Source organism: Chlamydotis macqueenii, chromosome 11 (assembly GCF_036417535.1).
Source record: "Chlamydotis macqueenii isolate bChlMac1 chromosome 11, bChlMac1.mat, whole genome shotgun sequence".
Lineage (NCBI taxonomy): Eukaryota > Metazoa > Chordata > Aves > Otidiformes > Otididae > Chlamydotis > Chlamydotis macqueenii.
The window spans coordinates 19797782-19821470 of record NC_141566.1 but is presented as its reverse complement, the minus strand read 5'-3'; the positions used below and the strand labels follow the sequence as shown (position 1 = coordinate 19821470).

General features: G+C 38.2%; 1 protein-coding gene across 1 annotated transcript in view; it reads left to right on the top strand.

Annotated features, from left to right (window-relative positions):
* Nucleotides 1-3014: 3014 nt before the first annotated feature.
* Nucleotides 3015-23689, top strand: part of KLHL4 (kelch like family member 4) — a 45099-nt gene continuing 24424 nt past the window's right edge. The window contains exon 1 of the mRNA XM_086756200.1: nt 3015-3673. Within this exon, the coding sequence (XP_086612326.1) occupies nt 3252-3673 (422 nt within the window). The 5' untranslated portion in view covers nt 3015-3251. The remainder of the gene's footprint in view (nt 3674-23689) is intronic.

Here is a 23689-nt window from a genome sequence, read left to right as displayed (position 1 = left end):
GATTTTTCTAATAGGCTTTTCATACATACACTGTACAACCAGCTCAGGGCAAACAGAAAAAGAGTAAGAAATCATTTGCTATGTCTCTTTTGAGAGGAGAATAAATATTACATAACTGCATGAATATATCCCACTTGCTTAAATTCTCAAAAAAAAAAAGAAATTGCTAAGTTATTAACTAGAAAATCCAGACACTTTGAAATGCATTAGAAAACTTTCTATAAAGTGTTTTGGTGGCAGATGAACATGGGAGGCAGCTGTAGCAAAAAGCCATTTTAGCCTATTTAAAACAGAGCATACGTATGTATAAACGTGGTGTAGCTTTATTTTAATTTCAGGCCTGAAGTTTTGGATTACCAAACCCCTTATACTGTCCTAGCAGTAGGACAGTTACCAGAATGGTAACAAGCTGTGTGGAAAATAATCTCCTTATGCCCTACCTGAAACACATTCTGTGCTGACTCAGGCTGACTTTTTGAGCAAGACAGTCTCTTCAGCAAATGTCCAGTTTTACTGTTTTAATTTTAGCTGGATATGCTTTACCTCTCTCAAAACATGTGCTGAGTTAGCAGGAGAAAGAGTAATTCACAAACAGAAGTCCTGTTTGTACATTCTCAAGTAAAACTCAAGGAATACGCTTTAGATGATATCTTGGATAAAGGATGACTTCTGCAAAAGGGCTTTAAGGAAAGGAGACTAACAGAGGCTTTGTGAGATGGTGAAAAAATATGGATTAAATGTATTTGAGCTGTTGCTAAGTGGAGCTGACAGAGCTGCTGAGATAGCTCAATGGCCTGATTAAGATAGTAGCGAGAAAGCATGCTCTCTGTCCACCTCTACCAGATTTTATAATAAATTATTTTATTAACTTGGTATACAGAGACTCCCTCCTTAAAATAGATCTCAGATTGCCACGGAGGCAATGCTGAGGAATATACATAGATACTGCTAGGTCTCATTACTCTATTGAAATTGGATAGCGTAATGTCCATAAGTACGTGGCCTGAAATTGAAAAGGTAAGAAGCATTAAATTAAATATTATAGAGTTGTAATTCAAGAAAAAAATACCTGAAACATTTGTGTCTGCAGAAAATTTAAGATTGTTGTAAAAGGTCATCATTAAACTAAGAAAACATCTTACACTGAGTTTGAGACATACAGTAGTGTCTCTTATACAATGGCTAGTATTTTCTTTTATCAATTCACTCCCTATAAGTTCTTTAAAATCCTTGAAGTTTGGGAGAAGCTTCTTTATTAGCTTATATTCTCAACAAGCTTAAATTGAAACCCACTGTGAATCTCACAGGCGAGTTCTGGTAGCGGCTGCGAGAACCATAACTCACAGCGAGGGGCTGGGGTCCGCGATGGGAGCAGTCACACCAAAGCACAAAATAGTTTCTTTTTTTCATGTAAGAAAGGATTCTTATCTGCAACCAAATTTTTCTTGTTCTGTCTGTCATGGACATTTACCCTGCTATCAAAATCACATATTAATGTAAATTTGGATGAAGTAGCTCAGCCCCAATATTCTATATAGCAACAAAGATGAACTGGCTAGGTCTGGCAAACATCCTCTTTCCTCAGCTTCCTCCTTTCTGCCTTTTATGGCCAACTCTTTCTCATAGCTTTTCTTTTGTACAAAGTATTTTCTTTCCCTCTACGTATCTAAAAAGTATAATACTTTTCAACTATTTTACTGTTCTTCGCTTGTCCTGCAATTTATCTCCCATACATCCAGTCCACGATACTGCATAGCATTTGCTTGGATACCATAAACAGGATTAGAAGCTTGACAATCCAGCATAAAGGCTGATGATTCCTTGTTCCTATCCTCTCATTTTGCTTTTTCTTTTCAAAACTTTGCTGCATTTTTTCTACTACCTGCATTATATGCAGCCATAAAAGAAAATAAAGAAGTTTTTCTTGTGTTTGAAGGTTCAACATCTCATCAGTAGAGTTTAGAAAAAAGAGAAAAAATCACAGCACAGAGAAAAAGGAAGTTACCATGTGGAGGTCTGAAGAAGAGATGTAAGAAGATGTGTGGGAGAGGGGTACCTTCCTTTAATTCTGAATCCTCACTGACTCAGTGTTACAGCTTTTTTTTTTTTTTTTTATTTCTGCACTCTGCCTACAGTTGTGTAGATCATCAGTAGCAAACGCAGGAGAATATAAGAAAGAAAAAATCCTGCCCATTCAATTATTTCCAATTTGCATGTGAAAACATTCTGTGTACATTATTTAAAAACACACAGAGAACAGTTCCCACAGCCCTGCCTATTAAAGAACGGATGGGAATGAGTACATAGCATCTGTTAAATTTGCTGAAAACATGTTGCAGCGTAGGCTATCAAAATAAAGGTGTTTTCTGAAAAAATCACTCTCATTTCACCATCCGTGAGAAATCACGGGCAGGACGGCAAAGGGTGTTTACACAGGCACTCAGCCAGGAAACAGCGTGTTTTCCAGAGATACAGCCGTGCAGGGAGCACATCTCTGATTTCCACCAGCTCCCTCCCTCTGCTCTCACACCTCTGTGGTCATACGGCGAAATCCGTCTGCAGGTGAGAAAATACACACGGTTCTGCACAACGTATTCAACCGCTGCCTCTTTCCTTCAGGCAAGTGCTACCACACCGAGGCCATTTGCAGGAATTTTACACAGCAAGACAAACAAATGCAAAGCCCTTCAGGGAACGCATGAGCTGCAGGATAGTTTCACAGCGAATCGTTACCAAAAATCTGCGACCAGAGACTATAAAAAAAAAGAGTTCTCTGTAAATCTTCTCTGAAATGCAGCATTGCTTGATGGAAAACCTCGTGAGACAGCAAGTCTTGTCACTTTATTTGTACGTGCTTTCCTGCGGCGTGAGCTGGGGCTGAGGATCCCTCCGGATCATGTGAGGCTGGGTTATATACGGGAGAGCTGTGCGGCGGTGCTGCGAGCGCGTAAGCCAGGCAGCTGGGTCGTGTTGTGGTGGCTGCTTTCCTGTGCTAAGCTGATTTACTTGTTTAAGGTCTGACCTCATCATCCTGTCAGTATGGATTCCCACCTATACAGTTAGCAGCAGCTCGGCATCGGCTGGAAGAGCCTGCAGTGTATTAATCAGGAGAGAGAGGGACAGCGCTACCGGTATTTGTTCTTTTGTTGTCTTTTCTTAAGAAGAGGAGTTGAAACACAACAGATAACAAAGAATCCGTTTCCTTTCTAAAAGAATAGGCTTTTGTCTTTTTTTTTTTTTCCCTGGAAAAAATGTCAGTCTCTGGAAAGAAAGAGTTTGATGTGAAGCAGATCCTGAGGCTCCGCTGGAGGTGGTTCAGCCACCCCTCGCAAGGCTCCGCGGGCACGGGGGGCTGCCATCAGCAGGAAGGATATGAGCACAGAGGGACGCCGGTTCAGAACAGGTTGAAGAACCATTCTCGGGACAGAAACGGGCTGAAGAAAACCAGCAGTCCTGTCCACCACAACATACTGGCACCCGTGCCAGGTCCAACCCCTGTGCACCACCGATCTATTCAAACCTGGCAGCAGCAACATCTCATAGAACAGCTTCGATCCAATGAGGATATTCCCAAAACAAGCACAGAGGAGAACTGTGCCAAAGAAGATACAAGTAAAACCACACAGGAGTCGCAGATGATCACAGAAGAAAATTCAGATGTACCTGCAGAGAGGTAGGAGTTTTAAAGTCTGCACTTAGAAAGCCATGCTTCTGTCCAAGTTATTCCCTAAAGCTGGCTTTGTTTTTAACCAGAGTTCCGTACCGCGTTAGTCTTATTTTATAGATGTGCACACTCACACTCAAATGAATAGGAACACACTTACAGTGAAAAAATGAACAGGAACATTATCATGAATATTTGATCTTTGCTTAAGATCCATCATTTCATAACTACTCCATAAAAATAAAATCTGCCAGTTTGTCAAATTTCTCTGTTACAGTTTACAGCATATTCATTTCTTTGTCTTGATTTATTATGTCTAAGTGCAATGAAAAAAATGAGCTTTCTGAAGTATTGTCCTCATTCTGACTTTATCAATGGGTGCAACTTTGACAAACGGGAACTGCTGGAGGTGCACAGCCTGGGTGGTTGCCACCGGTCTGTCACATTTCTCACTGCCTTTTTTTTTTTTTACTGCCTACTTGACAAGTATAATTAACCTTGAACTAAGTGGAAAAGAAGCATCATTGCTTGCCTTTTTTAAAGGTTTGTTTGAAATCACGTTACTTTCACAGCTTGTTTAGTGTACTAATATAAACTTTCTGCAAGGTCAGGTGAAAAAACATTACAGCTATGAGACCTTAAAGGTGCAAGCACAAACAAAGAGCTATTTTTAAGATGTTAATACAGAGAAGAAAACATTAATGCAAGTTAGTTAATTATGTCTTTTAATTTTTTAATTTTTTTTTCAAAATTTGTATCACTATTATCTTATACAACAACAGTTTTATCCCACCTTGGACTCAAATTATGCATTTATAGTGTGATTATTTGCACCATTTGATGAGACTGCCATCAGTCTTTGGGAATAATTTAGGTTTCCTACATTGTCTTTAAATACAAATCCATCTTACTTGAAGTTATAGTTTCCCCCAGTTAAAACAAAGCTGACAGCTTGTGTATTTTTAGCAGTTATTATTTTTCAAGTTGTACATCTGGTATAGGCAACCTCTGCAAACTGAACAGAAAAAAAGTGCATTCCAAAATGTCATTTTGAAAACAGTACTAGTAGTCAATGTGTACTAGATAAAAGCATTATAGAATAAAATCAGTGATGGGAATGTGGCAGTTCTGTATGTTTACTAGTGTGCTAGTTTGTAACGTGTGAGAAGCATACTCTTAGGATAAGTTGCTTTGAATGACAGTAACATTTCCTGAAAAAAAAAGTAGATTTAGGCATTCTCTTGAAAGAAAGCCAATTTGATTTGAAGAAAAATAAGGAACACTGAATAATCAAAACAAGATGTTATATCAGGTGAAGAAGGTGGTAAAAAGAGCGTAATGAATTCAGCTTGTAAGTTAATAAGTCACTAAAATAAGATGTAACATTTTCTCCAGCTACATATAAACTTTCTGCTAAGACCTCATGAAGTTTTGTGCCTTCATATTCATTTGATTTTAAGTTATTCTCTTGAGCTGTTTGTATTTGTAGCTTTTAGAAGTTTTGGGAATGTATATATCTTATGAAAAGTTCTCATTAAAAGATTTTTATGCATGTTGTAAGCTAAAGCCTATCTTAACATATACCTTAATAGGCTGAATGTGTAAGAAATTGCTTAGAAAGTGATTCATGACTTGAAGTTTCTCTGCAATTAAAATTCTATTTCAAGAAAATAAAATAGGTCATTAAAGACATGTCAACATCTCTCCAATGTATTAAATGTGTACCAATAGAAATCATTAAGCAAATCATCATTCTCTTCCCCTATAGCATCTGGCACAGGCCACCCATGAGTTAATATGCTAATTGTTTGGGTAGAAATCAAATACTGAGAAGAAGAAAGAAAGAGAAGCAGCCTTGTATCTATATCTGTCTATATCTAGTTGCTGGATATGTTTTCATCTCTTCAGAACAATACCTCATCTTATGCCTTTGAGATCATCCTTTTACATCATTTTGGGCCTCCTTTTCCTTTACAAGTCCTAAACAGTCACAGTCAATTGTAGTCAATGACATCTGCTAGTAATTAACACATTTGAAAAATCAGGCATCCCCTGACTCCATCCTCTTACAGTATTATATTTTTACAGTATTAAAGCCACCGCATAACAAACTACACAACTATTGCAGCCATGTGCTCTCCACGTTCATACCTGAGGACAGCAAAGACAATTTCATATAAATTTGCCTTTTATTCCATAAAAGGATTGATATATTCAGAGTGGTTTTCTCTAATCCAATAAGTTCACCTCTGCCTGTAGAAGTCTCAGTTTTACCTGGACTCTAAAGCAGGACACTGCTACATGTCACCTGGACACTGAAAATCAGGCCAATACCCAAATCTTGAGCAGACTACGAAAGCAGTTTCTACTAGCAGCTTAATGCTTCCTACCAAAAAGCTTTAGAAACATGAAAAATATGTTCTCAATTTCTTCAGAAAAACTTGAGATCTCTTTCTCTAGAAATCTCAGGACTTAGAGACTTACACAGACATAGCATCCTGAGGTTTGAGGAAATAAGGCTTGTTTATTACGAAGAAAAGGTAAATAGGAAAGTTCCAAACAAGGTTCCATTTTGAATATACAATCATCAATACAGTTCATTCTGCTTTCTTCAATCTTTTTTTGGTACTCCTGTACCCAAATTAAAGAGCCCCTAAAGAATCCTTTCTGACCTAAGGACTTGTTCCTGAATGATATCCAATGACAAACGTCAAAGTAAATGAGAGCTTGAGTCACACAAAAGCCCATTAGTTTTGTAGCAACAGTAGCCAGTTAAGATGTGACCAACCAATAAATGCTAGGTGGATAACAGATAAATAAATTTCTTATTGGCGCAAGGTTGAGTAAAGCCTCCCAGCACGCCTAGGGTGTTATCCAGTGTTGCCAAGGGAACGGACACAAAAGATATCAAACAGTCTTCTATAAGCAATGGATGTGATGGGCCTTGGCCTATGATAATCCTTACGGAAGTTGCATCTATAGTTTTGAAAAAAGCTTAACAGTGGAAGATACACATTTCATTGACCGAGTCTGATTCTTACCAATCTTACCTTGAATGAGGACTAGAACTTTTTCACAGGTGAAATACAGAGAAACTAGCTAAAACCTGAAGAGATACCAAGTTACTCTGTTTATTTGTACACTGTATTTCCCACTATAAAATACTATGGTATTACTGGGATGGTCAAAAAGCTAAACCCCAAGAACATGGCCATGCAAATGAAGAGCAAAAACCTTCAAAGATTTTAGACTTGTGTCGTAGTTCAGCCCCAATCGGGACCAGACTACGCAGTCTGTCTCTCGCTCCCCCCACCCTCCGAGAGAATAGGGGGAGATGATATAAGGAAAAATGGCTCAAGGTTTGAGATAAGGACGGGGAGAAATCCTTAAAGTTACCGTCACGGGCAAAACAGACTCGACTTGGGGAAAACTATTCATTTATTTCTAAAATTAGCAGGAGAATGAGACAGGGAACAAGATAACCTCCCCCCACCCCTCCCTCTTCCCGGGCTTAACATTAGCTCTACTACCTTCCCCTCCCGAGCGGCACGGAGCGGGGAAAAGTGAATGGGGGTCGCGGTCAGTTCATCACGCGTTGTTTTACGCCGCTGTGTCATTGTCGGGGGAAGAACTCCTCACATTCCTCCTCTGCTCCAGCGTGGGGTCCCTCCCACGGGCCACAGTCCTTCGTGAAACTGCTCCGGCGTGGGTCATCTCTTCCACAGGGTGCAGTCCCTCTAGAACAGATGTCCCAGCGGGCCCTCCACGGGACACAGCCTCCTTCAGGCCTCCACCTGCTCCGGCGTGGGGTCCTCCACGGGCTGCACGTGGATCTCTGCCCCTCCGTGGACCTCCATGGGCTGCAGGGGGACAACCTGCTCCACCATGGTCTTCACCACGAGTTGCAGAGGAATCGTGGCCAGGAGCCGCATTACTCCTCCCCCTCCTTCTGAACTGACCTTGGCGTCTGCAGCCGTTCCTCACAACAGGCTGGCAGACGCCTCTCAGGATCCTTTTTACATCTTATTCACTTCTAATCTCCTCTCCACTTCTTGCAGCCAGGCCGGGCCGAGTTGGGCCCAGTCGGCTGCCCGGTGGGAGGCCAGAGGGTGAGGCCTGCAAGGCCAATGAGGCCTGCGCCTCCCCCTCTCTGCCCCCGCTCAGCTGCTTCACATCTTCCCTCTTTTTTTTTTTTCTGTTTTCCCCTACTTAAATACGTTATCGCAGAGGCGTTATCACGGGACATTCTGCTACCAATTGGCTCGGCCTTGGCCAGCAGTGGGTCCGCCCTAGGCCCGGCCGAGTCCACTGAACAAAGGGGAGAAACTTCTAGCAGTTTCCTACAGAAGCTACCACCTTAGGCCCCCCCTCACTAACAAAACCAGAACAACTTGGCTTAAAGTAAGTAGGAGCTTAAGTGAGCTCTGAAACAACACGCGGCAAATAAACTCTGAAATGCTTCTGGTTCAGAAGGCATGTAAACTTCAGCTAGTTGGTTATCACCTCCAATCTCCTCTAACTGTCTGGAGCCTGTAGAGGTTCAGGCTCCCCTGTCAGGGACACTGTGAAGAAGTTTCATTTCTTTCAAAGAAAGTGACTGGGAGTGGCCCAGAGAAATCAGCAAAAACTTATAGAATACGATTGATAGATTTTGCTAGCAAAACCTTTGCTCTTGTGTTCAAACATGAACACACACTTGTGCACACACAAAGTGAAAAAGCACTGCTACCACCTAACAAGGAGAATCCGTGACATCTAATTACCTCGATTACTTCCCTTGATAAATTTTGGACGCACAGACGTGACTTTATTGATCTGTCAATATGAGCACAATGCCTGGTGTTTATTAACGTTGTGCTACATTGACACATCAACTGATGGATGCTTGCTGGGAGGTACATTATGATTCTGTAAGGATACTACTGATGACCCTGTGTGCTGGTAAAGCACGTGTGTACCTCTTCCACTAGTTGCCCAAAGGCACTTCGATTTCAATAATTAACGTAGCACCCATTCATCATTTTTCTCTTATGCATTGTTTCTAATTGTGTGGCTGAAAAATTGCTGACAAACCCTAGTTTGGTTGACAAACTCTACTGTTGCTAAATGCTTTCTAATTTCCCATATGAGGCAAAACATACCTCTAATTAATTTCAGCAGAGTCTTTTGATGTCATAATCCAAGCGGTTGGTACTGATGTACATGGGAACAGATACTCTTGAGGAGAGACTCTTGAGGCAATGCATTTTCTGTAGTGACTATTTATGATGTTCAGTTATTTTGATACTTCATCTCAAGACATGAAAAATCATCAATTTTTTTTTTTTTTCAGCCATATGGAAATAACTCACAGACCATTTCCCTTACTGTCTCTGATACATACATATATACACACATACATACACATGAGTATTTTGGATATTATTCCCTATATGAGGGCTTTCCCTGGAGTTCTATTTTTATTTCCAGTAGCAAGTAACAGCCTTGGCTCACATTCCAGTGTAAAATAAAGGTACCACAAATAAAAAATACCCCTTTAATTGCTGCAGTGCCCCAGAAGATATTGAACAGTTGGAAACGAATAAATCACTGTGCAGTGCCTGACTCCAATTTCTTGCACATACGGTGCCATTTTTTTTGGTTAGCTAATGTGGCACAGACCAAGGACACATGCTGCTGTGTTTCCTTCTGCTGAGCACTTTTTTTGGGGAGAGCCATTACACTACACATTCATCACGTCCTCTAAAGTTTGTAACAGATACTCACTGAAATGATGTCTGCTTAACTTTCCAATTTAAAAAAAAAAAAAAGATTATTTCCAAAAAAGAAAACAGGTGATAATTTTCCTGGTGACAGTGGAACATATGAATTATTCCATGAAAGCACTGGTCAAACCAGATTGAGAGGATTTTTTGCATTAGGAGTACAGTTCTGAGTATCCAAATAAGCAGAATCCTACCACTGATTCACGAGAATGACTGATAATGAATGACAATGCATCTCGTAAATGGAAGGACTACCACGTATCCCTTGCAGAGAAGATGATAAAGTGCTGCATTCAGAGTAGTACATCACGACACTATTTTCCTCTCATGAGTAAGAATTCACTTTCATGAACCATTTCTGATGCCTAAAGCAAAAGTTTAGAAATTATTATTCCTCATCTTGCACAGCAGTAGCCTTTATTTTCAAATGAAAACGTAACTGATCCAATTTTCTTTTCACTGATCTTCCACTATTTAAAAAAAAAAAAATCTTAACTTTAACAAATAAAAAAATTGCAAACATAATAAAGAATATTGGACATCTGGTCAGATGTCAATCCTTCTATGACGAAGTTGGATCAACTGTATTTAGGTGCTTCCTTGGTTATCTGTAGGACAATTTAAGCTCATTGTTTCCTTGATCTTTCTCCCATGGTTATGGATAGCATATTGTTCCCCATATTCTTGTTCCCACACTATTCTTCTTTACTGCATTTGTTTATATTTTTGAAAACTGCAATAAGTCTGAAGTGCTGCAATTCTTGCAATCTTTTTTTTTTCAGAAGTCCTATGCTAGACAACTATGACCACTTTCATTGCTCTCCTGACTTTCTTTTCTCTCTGGACTTGCTGTACTCTGGTCAGATCTGCATATGTTCTGGTTAAAGCCTGACAATTCTAGCGCAGAGGGCAGGATTACTTACATGTCATTCTTACTAAAAATCTGTTCGCATGTCCTGCTCAGTGGCTCATTTTTTTGTCAACAACGTGGTGCTGTTGCTCATGCCTGGCATGTGATTCATGTGAAACTCCTGACCCTGTACCACAGACCTGTTTCCTAACCATCTGCACATTTTTGCAGTTATTTGTTCCCAAATAGAGTACTTTGCAGAAATGAATTTAATCTCATGTTTATCAGAAAATGTCTCCAATTTGCTGACTTAATATTCAGTTCTGATCATATTTAATGCCTCCAATTTACTGATTCAATATTCAATTCTGATCCTATGCTCCAATATACTTGCAGCTCTTCTCAGCCTGACACGTTCTTCAATTGTAATAAAGTTCCTGTCAAAGCTTTCTCTTTATTTCCCCCTCCCTCCAAGTAATTTAAAAAATTTATAAAAAGTCATAGTGGAACTTCAATGGAACGCTCCTTAGGAACCCAGTTTGATATAGCTTCCTTTTTATGAGTGAACCACTGATAATTACTTTAAAAGTACGCTTTCAAACCAGTTTCGCACCCATTCCGTAATGGTTTACTCCAAAAGGTACTTCAGGCTGAATGTAGTACTCTCTGATATGAGACAGCGTCAAAGAATATTCTCATGTCCAAGATATAAATGACAACTACCTCTTTTCTCCTCTCCGTGATGCTTACTACAACCTATTCATGAAGGATTTCAGTTTATTTCAACATGTTATTCTTGACAAATTCTTGCTGTTAGTCTTTTATTTGTAAATGCGTAGAAATAATAATTATATTATTTTCACTCTGCAGAATTTGGCAAGAAGTAAGAGCTAGGAAAAGATATTGCGTTTCTGTGGAGAATTTTGTGGTTTCTTTAATACTTATCACAATTTAACAGGTACTTCAGCAGCGTATTTTAAAAAGATAATTTTATGCTGGTCTGCTACGGATAGACAAAATGCTTCATTGCTACCTCAAGGACAAGCAAAAACTAATTTTCTTCTAAAGATGACCTTTAGCTAAAGGTCAAAATATGAATTTGAAACTGGAGACATTTGAAATGGGTTATTTAAGATGCTGTAGCTGATCCCCTCTCAGAAGTAATGCTCGAACAGCTCATGTGGCCTTTGAGTGCGTCAGTGCTGGACGAGCAGATTGCGGCAGGGGAGAGAGGGTGACGTTCCAGCCAATGATGGCTGATGAACAGCCCCTTGGCATCATTGAGATGCTGCATCTGCTGGTACCAGAGGTCACTGCAGTTTTACTTGTGAACTGAATAAAGACACATGTAGCACAAGATAATTAGCAAAATTAATCTGAATTTTAATAGCCTTTCACTGAAATTCACTCACAACTGGTTGAGAAAAGATAGGTGAGGGGAACCAAGAAATTTTTCCTTTGATATCTAATCTTTGCTAAAGTTGTGAAGTTACAGTAAGTGGCATCTGACGCAGGATTAAAATTTAAGAGGAGATTTACCTTTTTTCCCCGAAGTCGGTAATTTTTGAGAAGGAATAGGACTTTTAAGGCCATGTGGGAATATAATGAACAGTGAGCAGTGAAGCCATTCTGACTAAACAAATACTGTCGCCTCATACAAGAGCCCTTGGTATAGAAATTACAATCAATACATCTCAAAAGCACCCTCAACTTACTTTATTCCTACTTTCTCCTTCTATTATGACACCTTATGAGAAACTTGAAAAGGAAAAGATATATGAAATTAAAGTCGGTTGAAAGAGTTAACGTACAAAGGAATTAGGTTTGTATTTTCAAATTAATCTCATATTTAGCCTGTGGAAGGAGCGGATATTTACTTAAAAGGCTTTTTTTTTTTATAGAATCATAGAATAATTTAAGCTGAAAAGGACTTCTGGTTCTCATCAAGTCTAACTCTGTCCCCACAGCCCCTACCAAGCAGGCTATAATGAGAATTAATATGGCTTACTAAAAACACACAATATTTTACAAGCTTGCATTTAACACGCATAGCTTTCAAAGATGAATTATTACAGGTGAGGGAAAAAATATCATTTAATAGTAATTTAAGAAACAAGGACATTTCTATTCATTTCAAAACAATTTCTTTATGATTCAATTATCTTCTCATTTCCACTCCATACAGCTGACTCTCAGCAAAGACAGCTGTTAAATTACTTTTTAAGGAGTTATTACTGTTCTTAAAATCACTTCTTAATGTCTACAGAAAAAGTTAAGGGAATGATTAAACACATGGACCAACGCAGAGCAGTTTTTACAGACACACTGAGCATATGCAACTGTAAAATCAACAGGGAATCGTATGGCTGTTGAAGCGTTCTTGGAAAAGGGGGAGAGAGTTTGCTTGATTTGAAAGTTATAGCTAGGCAGCATTCTGAACGAAATGAACAATTTATTTTCAATGTTGTTTTGTGGCTGAATTGTTTAGCTTGAACTATTTGAAATACTATAATGAGGAACATGACTAAAATCTTTCGCATTTAAAGAAATAAAGGGATTTGTTTGTTATAGTAAAAAAGCCAAGTTAGCCCAATATATACCAATTTGGTTTAGGTCTTTTCATTCTGTTAAAATAAAATAATGATACTATATTTAGAAAATGACTACATCAGGTGATAAGATAAAGAATACAGCTTGTGTATGGCATACCTGTATGTATGCAGGCAAAATGAATACAAAAATGAAGCTGAAGTACTGTTGGGATTCACAGAAAGGGCTTAGGGTAAGTATAGGAAATACATTTAAAAATAATCTCTAAAACAAGCTATAACAAAATTTCCTGCTCTGTGAAATCAGACTCCACCTCAGTGACTCTACCATCACATACACTGGCTCAAGAACTTCCCATGCAGCTCTGACAACAAATCCTCTCCCAGTCCACCCCTTCCCTCCTTTTCCAGACAAATGCTTAATAGTCAAAACTCAATTCCAAGCTAATTAAAATAGATAGAACAAGACCTTAGAGCCTGACTTGTTGAAATAATTCTGCCCGTCCAATAATTATTAACATAAAATATCTTTCACTTCATTCTAGTAACTGTTTCCATTCTATAAGATAAGTCAGGATATTTCACTAGAAGTGTCTCTGCTTCTTATGGGTGACAAGAAGGATAACTAAAAGTATTCAAAAAAACCCACCCTACCTTGTAGCCATTACCTCATCTGAGGTTGAAATAGATGATATGGTATCTAAATGACTACGCTTTAAAAATATTTTGTCAGGAAATAGGCACTGTATTATAGAATCATAGAATGGTTAGGTTTGGAAGGGACCTTCAAAGGTCATCTAGTCCAACTGTCTTTGACAATTGCACATGTCTGCCTTCTTTAGAAATGAAAGAACACATCATTAAAAGTTTGCTTCATTGATTTCTCAGCTAAAACCCATTTAGGCTAAACAAATATATTTATTTGAAATAAAAGCAATATCTGGTTCTTTCTTCAGTTTTGCTTTATGTATTTTGAAAATCTTTGGACAAGAATCTAGGTATCTTACCTAGATCTTAACATTTGTTTTAATAAAATTCAAGCTCTATCAGCCAGCTTTAACATTTTAACGTATGACTTTACTACTAGATACGTTAGGATCCGAAACTCAATGTCCAGGGTTTATGTCTCAGATTTGTTGCTTTCTTCTTTTATAAACTCAGAGAAATCACTTAGCCTCTTGGTACCACAGTTTACCTATGCTAACAACAGCATTCAATACCTGTTTTCCCAGGGACACAATAAGATCTGATCAGTGTTTTCAAACACCAGAATTTCCTTACAAACTGCTATTAAAATGCAAAGGAGAATGCATGTAAATTATGATGGATACGTTTTATGATATAGTTGCACACTTCATCTTCTCATTACAATAATACCACAAAAATCAAAGTCAACTACTTTAACTAGAAGATTTCTGTTACAGTAAGCAGTAGAGACCACCTATATACTTAAAATAAAATGTTTTGAACAGCAAATAGAGGGAATACATTTGATAAAGCGTACAGCCACTGGCATCCTTTGCTATGCTTCAGTTTACCTGATAAATTAGAAGTCAAGAGGAAGGGAGGCATTCTTGCAAGAAATGAGCATTTTCAAAGCTTGTTCGTTTTAATAGAAGTTGAGAAAATGAAGAACCTTTCTGAACTTCTAAATCAAGGCAAATATACCTTGATTTAAATGGAAATTGTGAGCAAACCACTAAGAAATCCTAGGAGCTGGAGAAAAGCTATTTTAAGGTATTACATATGGTTTGGGTTGCTAGGGAAACCTCTTTTACAGTGTTCATTTAGCACAGATGCTCAGGAAAGCTCTGTGACTCCTTCTCATACCATTTCAGAATGCTTCAGAATATGAAGAAATAGAGACGCACATATATACACATGCAGACAAAAATATCGCTGCAATTTTATCTTAGTCATGTCCTGTGTCTTTGGTGGAAGTTAGTTCTTCCCATTTCTGGCACGACCATGGTGATAAGTCAAAAGATTTGTAATTTAAACCCTCTGTTTTCAGACTCAGGATATTTGTTTGAACATTAACTTCAGTTTTGATCCATTTGGGTCCACATTTTAGATAGCTGTCTATTTAAAGCAAAATGTTTGCCTTTGCCCTATGCGTAGCATTTCTGGCCCTCCCTTTTGACCCTAGGGCCTTGCGAAAACATGTCACATAACCTGCTCCACACAGGCTTTGCTGCTCTGTGCTCTCCTTTCACCTCTGTAGTGCCCAGGTAGGCGAGATCCTGGAAGGCAGCCACAGTCCGCCATGCTCAGAGACATCTGCTCCTCAGTTGAGAGGGCAGCAGGGCTCAGACCATTTCCACTAGCACCTCTTCCAGGCAAAGTTAGCCCCAAGCAAAGGCAAAACACTTGGATCTATGTCCAGGATCGACAAAAACCTTTTCTTTCATCTTCTTCCCAGGTGATCAGAAAGGAAGGTGATCTACGGAGTCAACAATAAGGGAAATTCAAAAGGGGCTTTGGCAGGAGAGAGCTGGAAACACATAAATCCATAGCTATGGATTTCCCTTCCAACTTTTCTGTTCTCTAGTGGAGGTTTGAGCTACTGTTCTTCCAGTGACCTAGTGCTGGTGTGTGCCTACAGCACTGGGCCCTCAGTGACCATAATACTTTCTTTGTACTGAACCTCTATGGCCTTGAAAATTTTACTTACAAATTAACAATGGTTTGTACTTATCATCAAACCATCAGTTAGTTTCAACATCACTACTACAGCTTTCTGCAGAAATTTATCTATGTTCTTCAGTGCAGTGGAGAATTTTGTATTTCTTTTAGGAGTCGTGAACTGTAATTCAAAACATAAGTAAACCCTGAACTACGATTGCATCAAGAGTTTTAAATCAAATATACATAAATATATTTTAGCACAATACTTTGTGAGAAGCATTTAAAGATGGAAATGCTTGTTCTACGTGATGATTTTCAGGACTGTCTCACACAGGTCATTCACAGAAGACTGCCTCCAGTCTTTCCAGCGGGTCATTCGGTTTGAAGAAAACTGCGTGTAAAGCCAGAAATTCCCTCCTATGCCATTACTTACAATGCTCCCCCCTCCTCCCCACGCTAGTACAGTGGCTTGGGATGGACTTGATCTTTCTGTCTGAGATGCTTGACCTAGTAAAATCATCCAGCAGCACAGCCAGCTCAGTCTCTTGATACGTCTTGTCATAGTGGATTTACAAACAGGGTAAGACAGCTTCCTGGGACGTTACAGCACTGCCATCATGCAGCAGCCAGGCTGTTCAACCAGAACGCCACGAAGCAGTGAGAAAAGCACACAAAGGAGAAAGATTGTAAGTCAGCACTGATTTTTTTTTTTTGGCTTAATTTCTTTTTTTTTTGGTTCACTTAAAGGATCCCAAATTAATCCATAAAGGAAATGTAGAGTGGTTGGTGCTACAATATGCCAATAAAGTTGCTCAGCATGAAGCTCCCATGGGATGTCCCAAAGCAGTAGAGCTCACATTTGCCTCTTTCTTCCTCATTCAATAGGCAGCTCAAGTACTAATTAGCAGTTTAAAGTTTCCTTATACTTTTTTTGCTTAGTGCTACAATGAGTTCAAACCTAAACTTTGCACGATTAGTGAAAGAACAAAGCCAGGACTGGAAGGACAGTTTGGATGGTCCAGCGGATCAGTCAGCTCTGGTATGTTTACAAGCAAGCTAATGAACTGGCTTTTATTCTTCATCTGGAATCTGGAATTATTCCCTTATATATTTTAAACAATACATCAGGTTGATACCTCATCTCTGAATTTTCACAAGTTGTTTTCTTTTAAGTCTGTCCAGTTCCTAAAACATCCTTTGTTGTTCCCCATATGTCAAGCCATTAAGTGAAAAGACTATTATTTCACTTTTACTGGCTACTGCTGTGACATTTCATAAAACAATGGATAGTAAAATAATTTTTAAATATTTTCTAATAAGTAGATTTCAATTATAACCATATTTTGAAGTAATTCTAGAGAATAACATTGCTGAAATGTGAAATCTCTAATTTCTAGACTCTTAATTTTCTCATCTGTTACTTTTTTAGTATATAAGCTGTTTCTAAGGGGTTTTTTTTCCAGTTTTCCTATATCCTAAACACTTTCTCTGAAATGCACGACCAATATGTAGCATAGGTTATTTGAAGGAAAGACTTGCAATATGTTAAGGTGATCTGTACACTCATGGCAAGATAGAAATATAAGACCACAGCAAAAAATGGTTCTGACCCAGAAGCAACATAAATACAGTTTCAGCTTTACCTGTTCAATATAATAGATCAATATTTCACATTGAATTTGGAGGGAACACCAATTTTATTCAATAAAGAGTTGTTCAGCAGGCAATGTCTAGCAGAAGGTGAGTAGGAAAGGCTGACCTACCCTCAAAACATTTCATTAGCTCTCATTTGATCTTCTTGCTAGTGGAAACATGGTCAGTGGGAACACAGTAGATTATATGTTATGATATTGCACAATTTTCTATGGTTGTAAGAGAAAACTGTGTGAAAAACTAACCAATTTCCCATAAGAGAAGCTAGATTATAATAATTTCCAGAGAGGGGAGCATCAATGCTTTCAGGACAACCCTAAAACACTTTGATAGTAACAGGTAGATATTTACATCAATCTACTTAAAGCCTTTTTACTTTCCAATTTAAACCATCTTTAAATGTATTATTACCTCTTTCAAGTTTTTCAAATTACCAGGAGTCATAGGATCATAAGATCACAGGATAATTTGGGTTGGAAGGGATCTCAGGAGGCCTCTAGCCTGATCCCTGGTTAAAGCAGGGTCAGCTGTGAGATCAGCCACCTGGTGAATAGTCTTAAGGCATATCTTGTAGCATATTTTCACTGAAACAATGCAGATTGCAGCTTAAATAGATCAATTCCTTCTTCAGGAGGCAGAAAACAAATCTAAGGAAAGACTGGTTTTTCTATCAAGATTAGCTACGATAGCATGTTATCACGTTTTATTTAGTTATTGTTATATTACAACCTCACAAAAGTTGTAGCACGTTTTTATTTAATAAACATGATTAAATTGCTCTGTTATTTTTTGAAAGATCACATTAAGAGATTTTGCCTCCCCCCAGCCTAGAATAGTGAATTGTATAGGCACTCCAGGAGAAAATCTGTCACAGTGATATATGCAATGTTTTCCACCGTTCACACCAGTTCCACTTGTACTTTTCAGCCTTTCTTTATTTTTCTTTTGATTTCACATACTACTTTGTTTAGATTTAATTTTTTTTTATTCCAATTCAATGACAGCGAGCTGACGTTGACACAGACCCTGGCTTGTTGGAGCAGTTATCACTATTAACTGCCAGGATAAATGCCAAGTCACCGACGGCATCAAGAGTACGGGTTTTCTTAAGACACGGTCAGAAATAGAGTTAAATACACTTGATAGTGTCAAATAAAAGTAGGCCTAATAGCCTATCTGTGAAGGTTGTAAAGACGATTTTCTTTCTATCTTACAAAGATGGTACGGACTCATGAATGGAGGTTTCCTCAATAAGCAATTGTTGTAAGTCGTTGTCTCAAAAACCTACTTTTCTGAAGAATCAGAGTAGAGGTTCAGTGGATGTTAATTTCTGACATTAGTATAAAAGCATATGATAATGAATATTCAGATACTCCTCAGATATTCTAAAAGTGAAAGCCATTGCCAAAGGATAAGAGCAGGAGATAAAGCACAACAGTCCAGATAATTTATAACATTAACAATTCCTTGCAGTACATTCGGGAAGGTATGCAGTGTACACTGGTTTTATTGTACTGACTTCAAAGCAAATCCATTCCATTGAGCCAGACATGAATACAACCGGCTCAGTTATTTTAATACCTCTCTAGATCTAGGTTTCAGTTATGTTTTCTGACACAGAAAACCAGAAGGTAACAAGTAGCAGGAGAACACTTCAGTGTTAGGGTGTCTGTACCTATGAACACACAGAAATACTTGTCTAGAAAAGAGGGAAATACTCGCAGAAATTAAGAAAGAAAAATTGACCATAGATAAAATTGTATAGCTAACAAAACATTATAGAATGGAAAACAGTTTACATCTCAAGGGTGCTTTCCTTCTACGAGGCTGACCATACCATTATACACATCCTCTCTCACTCTTTTCTAACAGATCTGTAATTATGGTAACCTATGTAATATAGGTTAAGAATCAGACTTTTTTTTTTGTCCATTGCAGTAGTGTTTAGCCTTGAATGACATATCCAGCAGATCAGCTGAATCAGGTGAGGAGGTATTCTGGAGCAAGCCCATAGAATATTACATTACTGGGGCAGTGTCATACACAGTGAAGTGAAATTTAACGTGATGCCTCCAGCTGAAGCAGGGATTATCATGTTTTTCCATTTAAGTGAAACACGTCTTGTTGCTTAGTTAGAATATAAACAGATAGAAAAGATGTAAAAATGTGAAATGGCTATGGCAAGCACAAGAATAGCGTCCCTTAGCCTTTGATGAAGTACGAAAAAGAAGTGAGAAGTGTGTATTAAGGTACTATGGTAGTGGTTTAAGCTTTCATAAATCAAGAGATGTTAAAAAAAAAAAATCTCAGCAGTATCTGTATCTGATTAGCTGCAAGGCTCAAAATGACAGGGGCAAGGACAGCTGCTCTTGAGACTGTTGCTGTCTGGCTTTTCAAAATTCTGTTCACTGGAGATGGAACCACTTCACATTCATCTTTTTCTTACACTTGTATCTCCCAAGCTCCCCTTTTCCCCACTCCTGCCAACAACAGTGAAAGAGGAGAGCACAAAGCAGATTTTCTTGCCAGCAATCTCTTCCATCAGGAGTCTTTCTGAAAGGTGCTTAATGAAGTAAGAAACATGGACTTAATTAGTTTCATCTGGCAGTAGTCATGCTTGCGTTTAAAACCCATTTTTTTTTTTGTCATTGGCTTGTATTGTGTGTGTGTGTGTGTCCTCTAAATAAAAATGCCACAAGCTCATGTCCAGCATTTAGTCATTACTTTTCATTTTGTACATTTTGACAGCTGGAGATAGTGCTGCATCATGCCTTCTGGTCACGTCATCTTTTGTTCTTTACAAAGAAGCTGCTAAAATATCTAACAATATTATTATTAGCTACAAGAAAGTTAAGCAAGAAGTAGTAGTCAACCTCACTGAATTTCTCCTTCATGACTTTTAATTTCCCTCCAACATAATAATGCAATATAAACGCTGGATTAGAAATTGCACATTGCAGTGATGACTGCAGAATGCTTCTTGTACCGTTGGCATCTCTATTAAGGCAATGAAGTATTCCTCATCGTTTACATTATATCACGCCTTGCATGGTAAATTTCAACGTACAATGACTTAGCATTGATTTTCTTGTTTGTCTTAGAAAAATCAATGTCAATTAAAATATAATTTCTTTTAAAAATGAGTTATAGAACAATATTCACCATACCAGGCATACAATATTGCCATGAAGAGAAATACCTCCCTCTTCTCTAGAAAACTGTTGAATCAGCGCGTTAGAGGTTGAGCGTGCTGGTTTAGAGAATAGGGTAGGCTTTTGGTTGCCTTAATAAATAACTACAGGTCCTAATCATCACTGGTGTAAATAACATCATGGCTAATGTCTTAGTTTCTGTAAAGCTGCTGCTTCCTACATCAGTATTTAACCTAGTATTTTCTAATCAAAATTTTAAGTTAGTTCAAAATCATCTATTGATATCAGTGTACAGAAATTTATTTTGTTACTAATGAACCATAGTTAAAAAGCCACATTCAGTTTTTCTGATTTCCTTATCCTTTTGTGGTATCTGCTTAACTTCATGTAGTCATCAAGGTAGTTATAAAGGAATGGCATGCAGACTTTACATCCAATTAATGCTAAACAATTTTTCAGCAGATATTTCTCAGAATATCTACTTTAAAACTTTCTGTATGTGAACAGTAAGATGACAGCATTTCTACACATGCAAACAAAGTAAAAAGCAACTCAAGCATTGTTTCTGATTTGATAAAAAGGCACATGGGTATTTGAGATAAGTAGCCCCCACTACATTTAGCATTATCAGAACAAAAGTTATTATTAAGATGGTAATATACATACTCCTGTCTTTTTACCCGAAATGTTTCCCTTGGTTATCATTCTCTACTACATAATGTAAATGAATACAGAGTTAATTCTCCTGGAGGATAATGTTCTTGAATGGTGTTTTAAGATGGCATTAATTTAAATTATTTGTCTGAAACACTCACTTAATCACTGAATATAGACCTATATCTGTTACGATAAAACACTCACGGATGTACAGGCAGTGTGCTCTCCCAGACTGATTAGGTATCATGAGAGCTCTGATTTTTAGGAAAGTATCTCATGCTGTGGAAATAAGTGTTCTTAAGTCACGCCATTATAATGTTTATAGTAAAGTTTCATATTCAGATTAGTCTGAATCAGGAAAAGAATCATTATTTAAATTGAAAACTCCTACTATATTACAAATTTTAACACTGACAAGTTGCTGTGATAAAGTCTCTAGTTATCCTGTGTAATCCAATAGCCATGAAATATCAGAAGAAAGATTTACTGGTTTTTGCTCCTACAGTCCTTTTAGTGAATTCAACAATTTAAACCTGCTCACTAGAAAACCCTTTATTTGGCCTACAAATATTGCACTTTGGGCCTGTCTCAGAGATGTGGGTTTTACTCCCACTGGAGCTGCACAACCCCCCTGAATCCTTTTGGGAAGGCGGTGTGGGGCACCATGTGCAAAGCCAACGAGGTCAATAGGACTCACTCCATGGCCTCTCCCAACCCATCGTTCTGACTTAAAAGAAGTGGAGGCCAGTTAACTCCTAATTTTAACATCTCTCAAAATTTGTGAATGGATCTGCAATAAATTGCTAAGCAATTTTCAAAAATAAGCCCCAAAACTCAGAAATAAAACCCCATAGACAGTGATTCTTCAATAGGCATTTGTATAACAGTGAAATTTTTAAATGTTTGTCTTCAGCAGTTAAAAACAATTCACTTAGTAGTACTGTAGTGCAACCAAAGAAGATCTGGACCAGATCTTACTGTGGTTTTACACAGTAATAAATTACAGAAACTACTTTCTATGTACATAGGAATATCCCATTTCTTAATTACCTCCATCAAGAAAATTGCCAGCATAAAACTCTACTGTAGACACAAGATGCCAATAAAGGAACACATGAAGCTTTGAACAAATTGTCTTCCCAGTAGCAAGAGATCAACAGCTGAGGGAGCACACATGCTAATAAGAACAATATGCACTGCAGTGAGCCTGGAAAATAATTTTATAATGAACCTCCTCTGTTAAAAAAAAACCAAAACAACCCAGCAAAACAATTTCCAAAGGAAAACAGCTTACTGGGGAGAGTGTTTAGATCTACCCCTCTTTGTAACATGAAATCATAACGTGTCTACAGCTAACAAAGCATGAAGAGCTGTACGGTGCTCAGGGGCTCTGCGGTTTGGTTGGAGCCTCTGTTTTCCCATGGAGTTATCCCACCAAATATGCGCTTTCTATTCATAGGAGAATTCAAAATATCCTAACCCAAATTCCTCCTGATATGAATCACAATGGCATTCGTCTGTACGTTGTCATGTCTAGGGGGAAGAACACCACAGTTACAGTACCTTCAGGGGTATGCTGAAGCTCCTGTGTTCAATGATACCAAACTGATACTTGTAATCTCAAATGCAAAAAGTTATTTTAACTAATGCCAACTGAGAAAAGTGGCAGGTTTATGTTAGTACTGGCAATAAAGGCAGATTTAAGAGTTCCAAGTTCTAAAGGAATTGCCAATGTGAACTTTCTGTTTTGATAAGTTAGAAGTCAGCAGTCTCTCCATTAACTTAAATAACTATACATTCCATTGCTTATTTCTTTCTTTGTCATTGTTACTACCTCAGCAGTCAACAAATAGTACAATTTTCCATAATCTTTTTTACCCACACCCTAAAAACTTCAACACAATTTTTAGCAGTTATATTTACAAAGAATAAATAATAAAGGAGATGATTGCAGTAGAAATTTTTTAAGGTAGAAGTTGGGACAGTTACTCCTGTGGCATAATTATATCAGCAAGCAATTAGTACAGGTGCATCAACTTTATCATTGTCTTAGCTGTGTGCAGAAATGTCTTCTTCTTGGCCAGCTGCTGTGGTTTATCTCTAACAGATGCTGTAGTCCTATGGTTTTGCATAGGAGAACAGCATCTCCATCTCCAACGGCACGACACTGCCCGGCAGACAGAGGGTCAGAGCTCAGACAGCTGCACAGGACAGACTCAGTCTATCACAGAGTTTAACTGCAGTTTTCTTGAATAAGCAGAAACAAATGAGAGAAAAAAAAAATAAATGATGAGGTGCATTGTAAATATTGCTGCACAAACAAACTGAACTGCTGAGGTTGCAGCTTTGGCTCGTGCCTGTCGCCGCTAAAGCACACACAGCGTACCGCAGAGCTGAAGTCACGTTGGTGTTTTCAGCTCTGATTAAGTCCTTAGGATGTCCAACGTCTCCAGCTGGCAGCCAGGTTGCTGCTGATGGTTGGCACAATTTACAGTGCAGAGGTAAGGTGATCCAAAAGAAAAGATCTGTAAGCGACACCGCTAACTGAACTGTTACTAGCTTGAACTGAATTTCACAAATATTGTAGCAGGTTAATCAGGCACATTCCACAAATATCCAAAAAGAAGTTGTCACCACAGAAACAGAAATAATAGACTCACTAAGAAAAAAAATCCCTGCATTTTATCACCTGGTTTTCATGCAATATTGTGCTTTCTAAGCTTCCTTATAATCAGATTTTCTTTCTGGGTTTTTTTTTGGCCATAGGCACA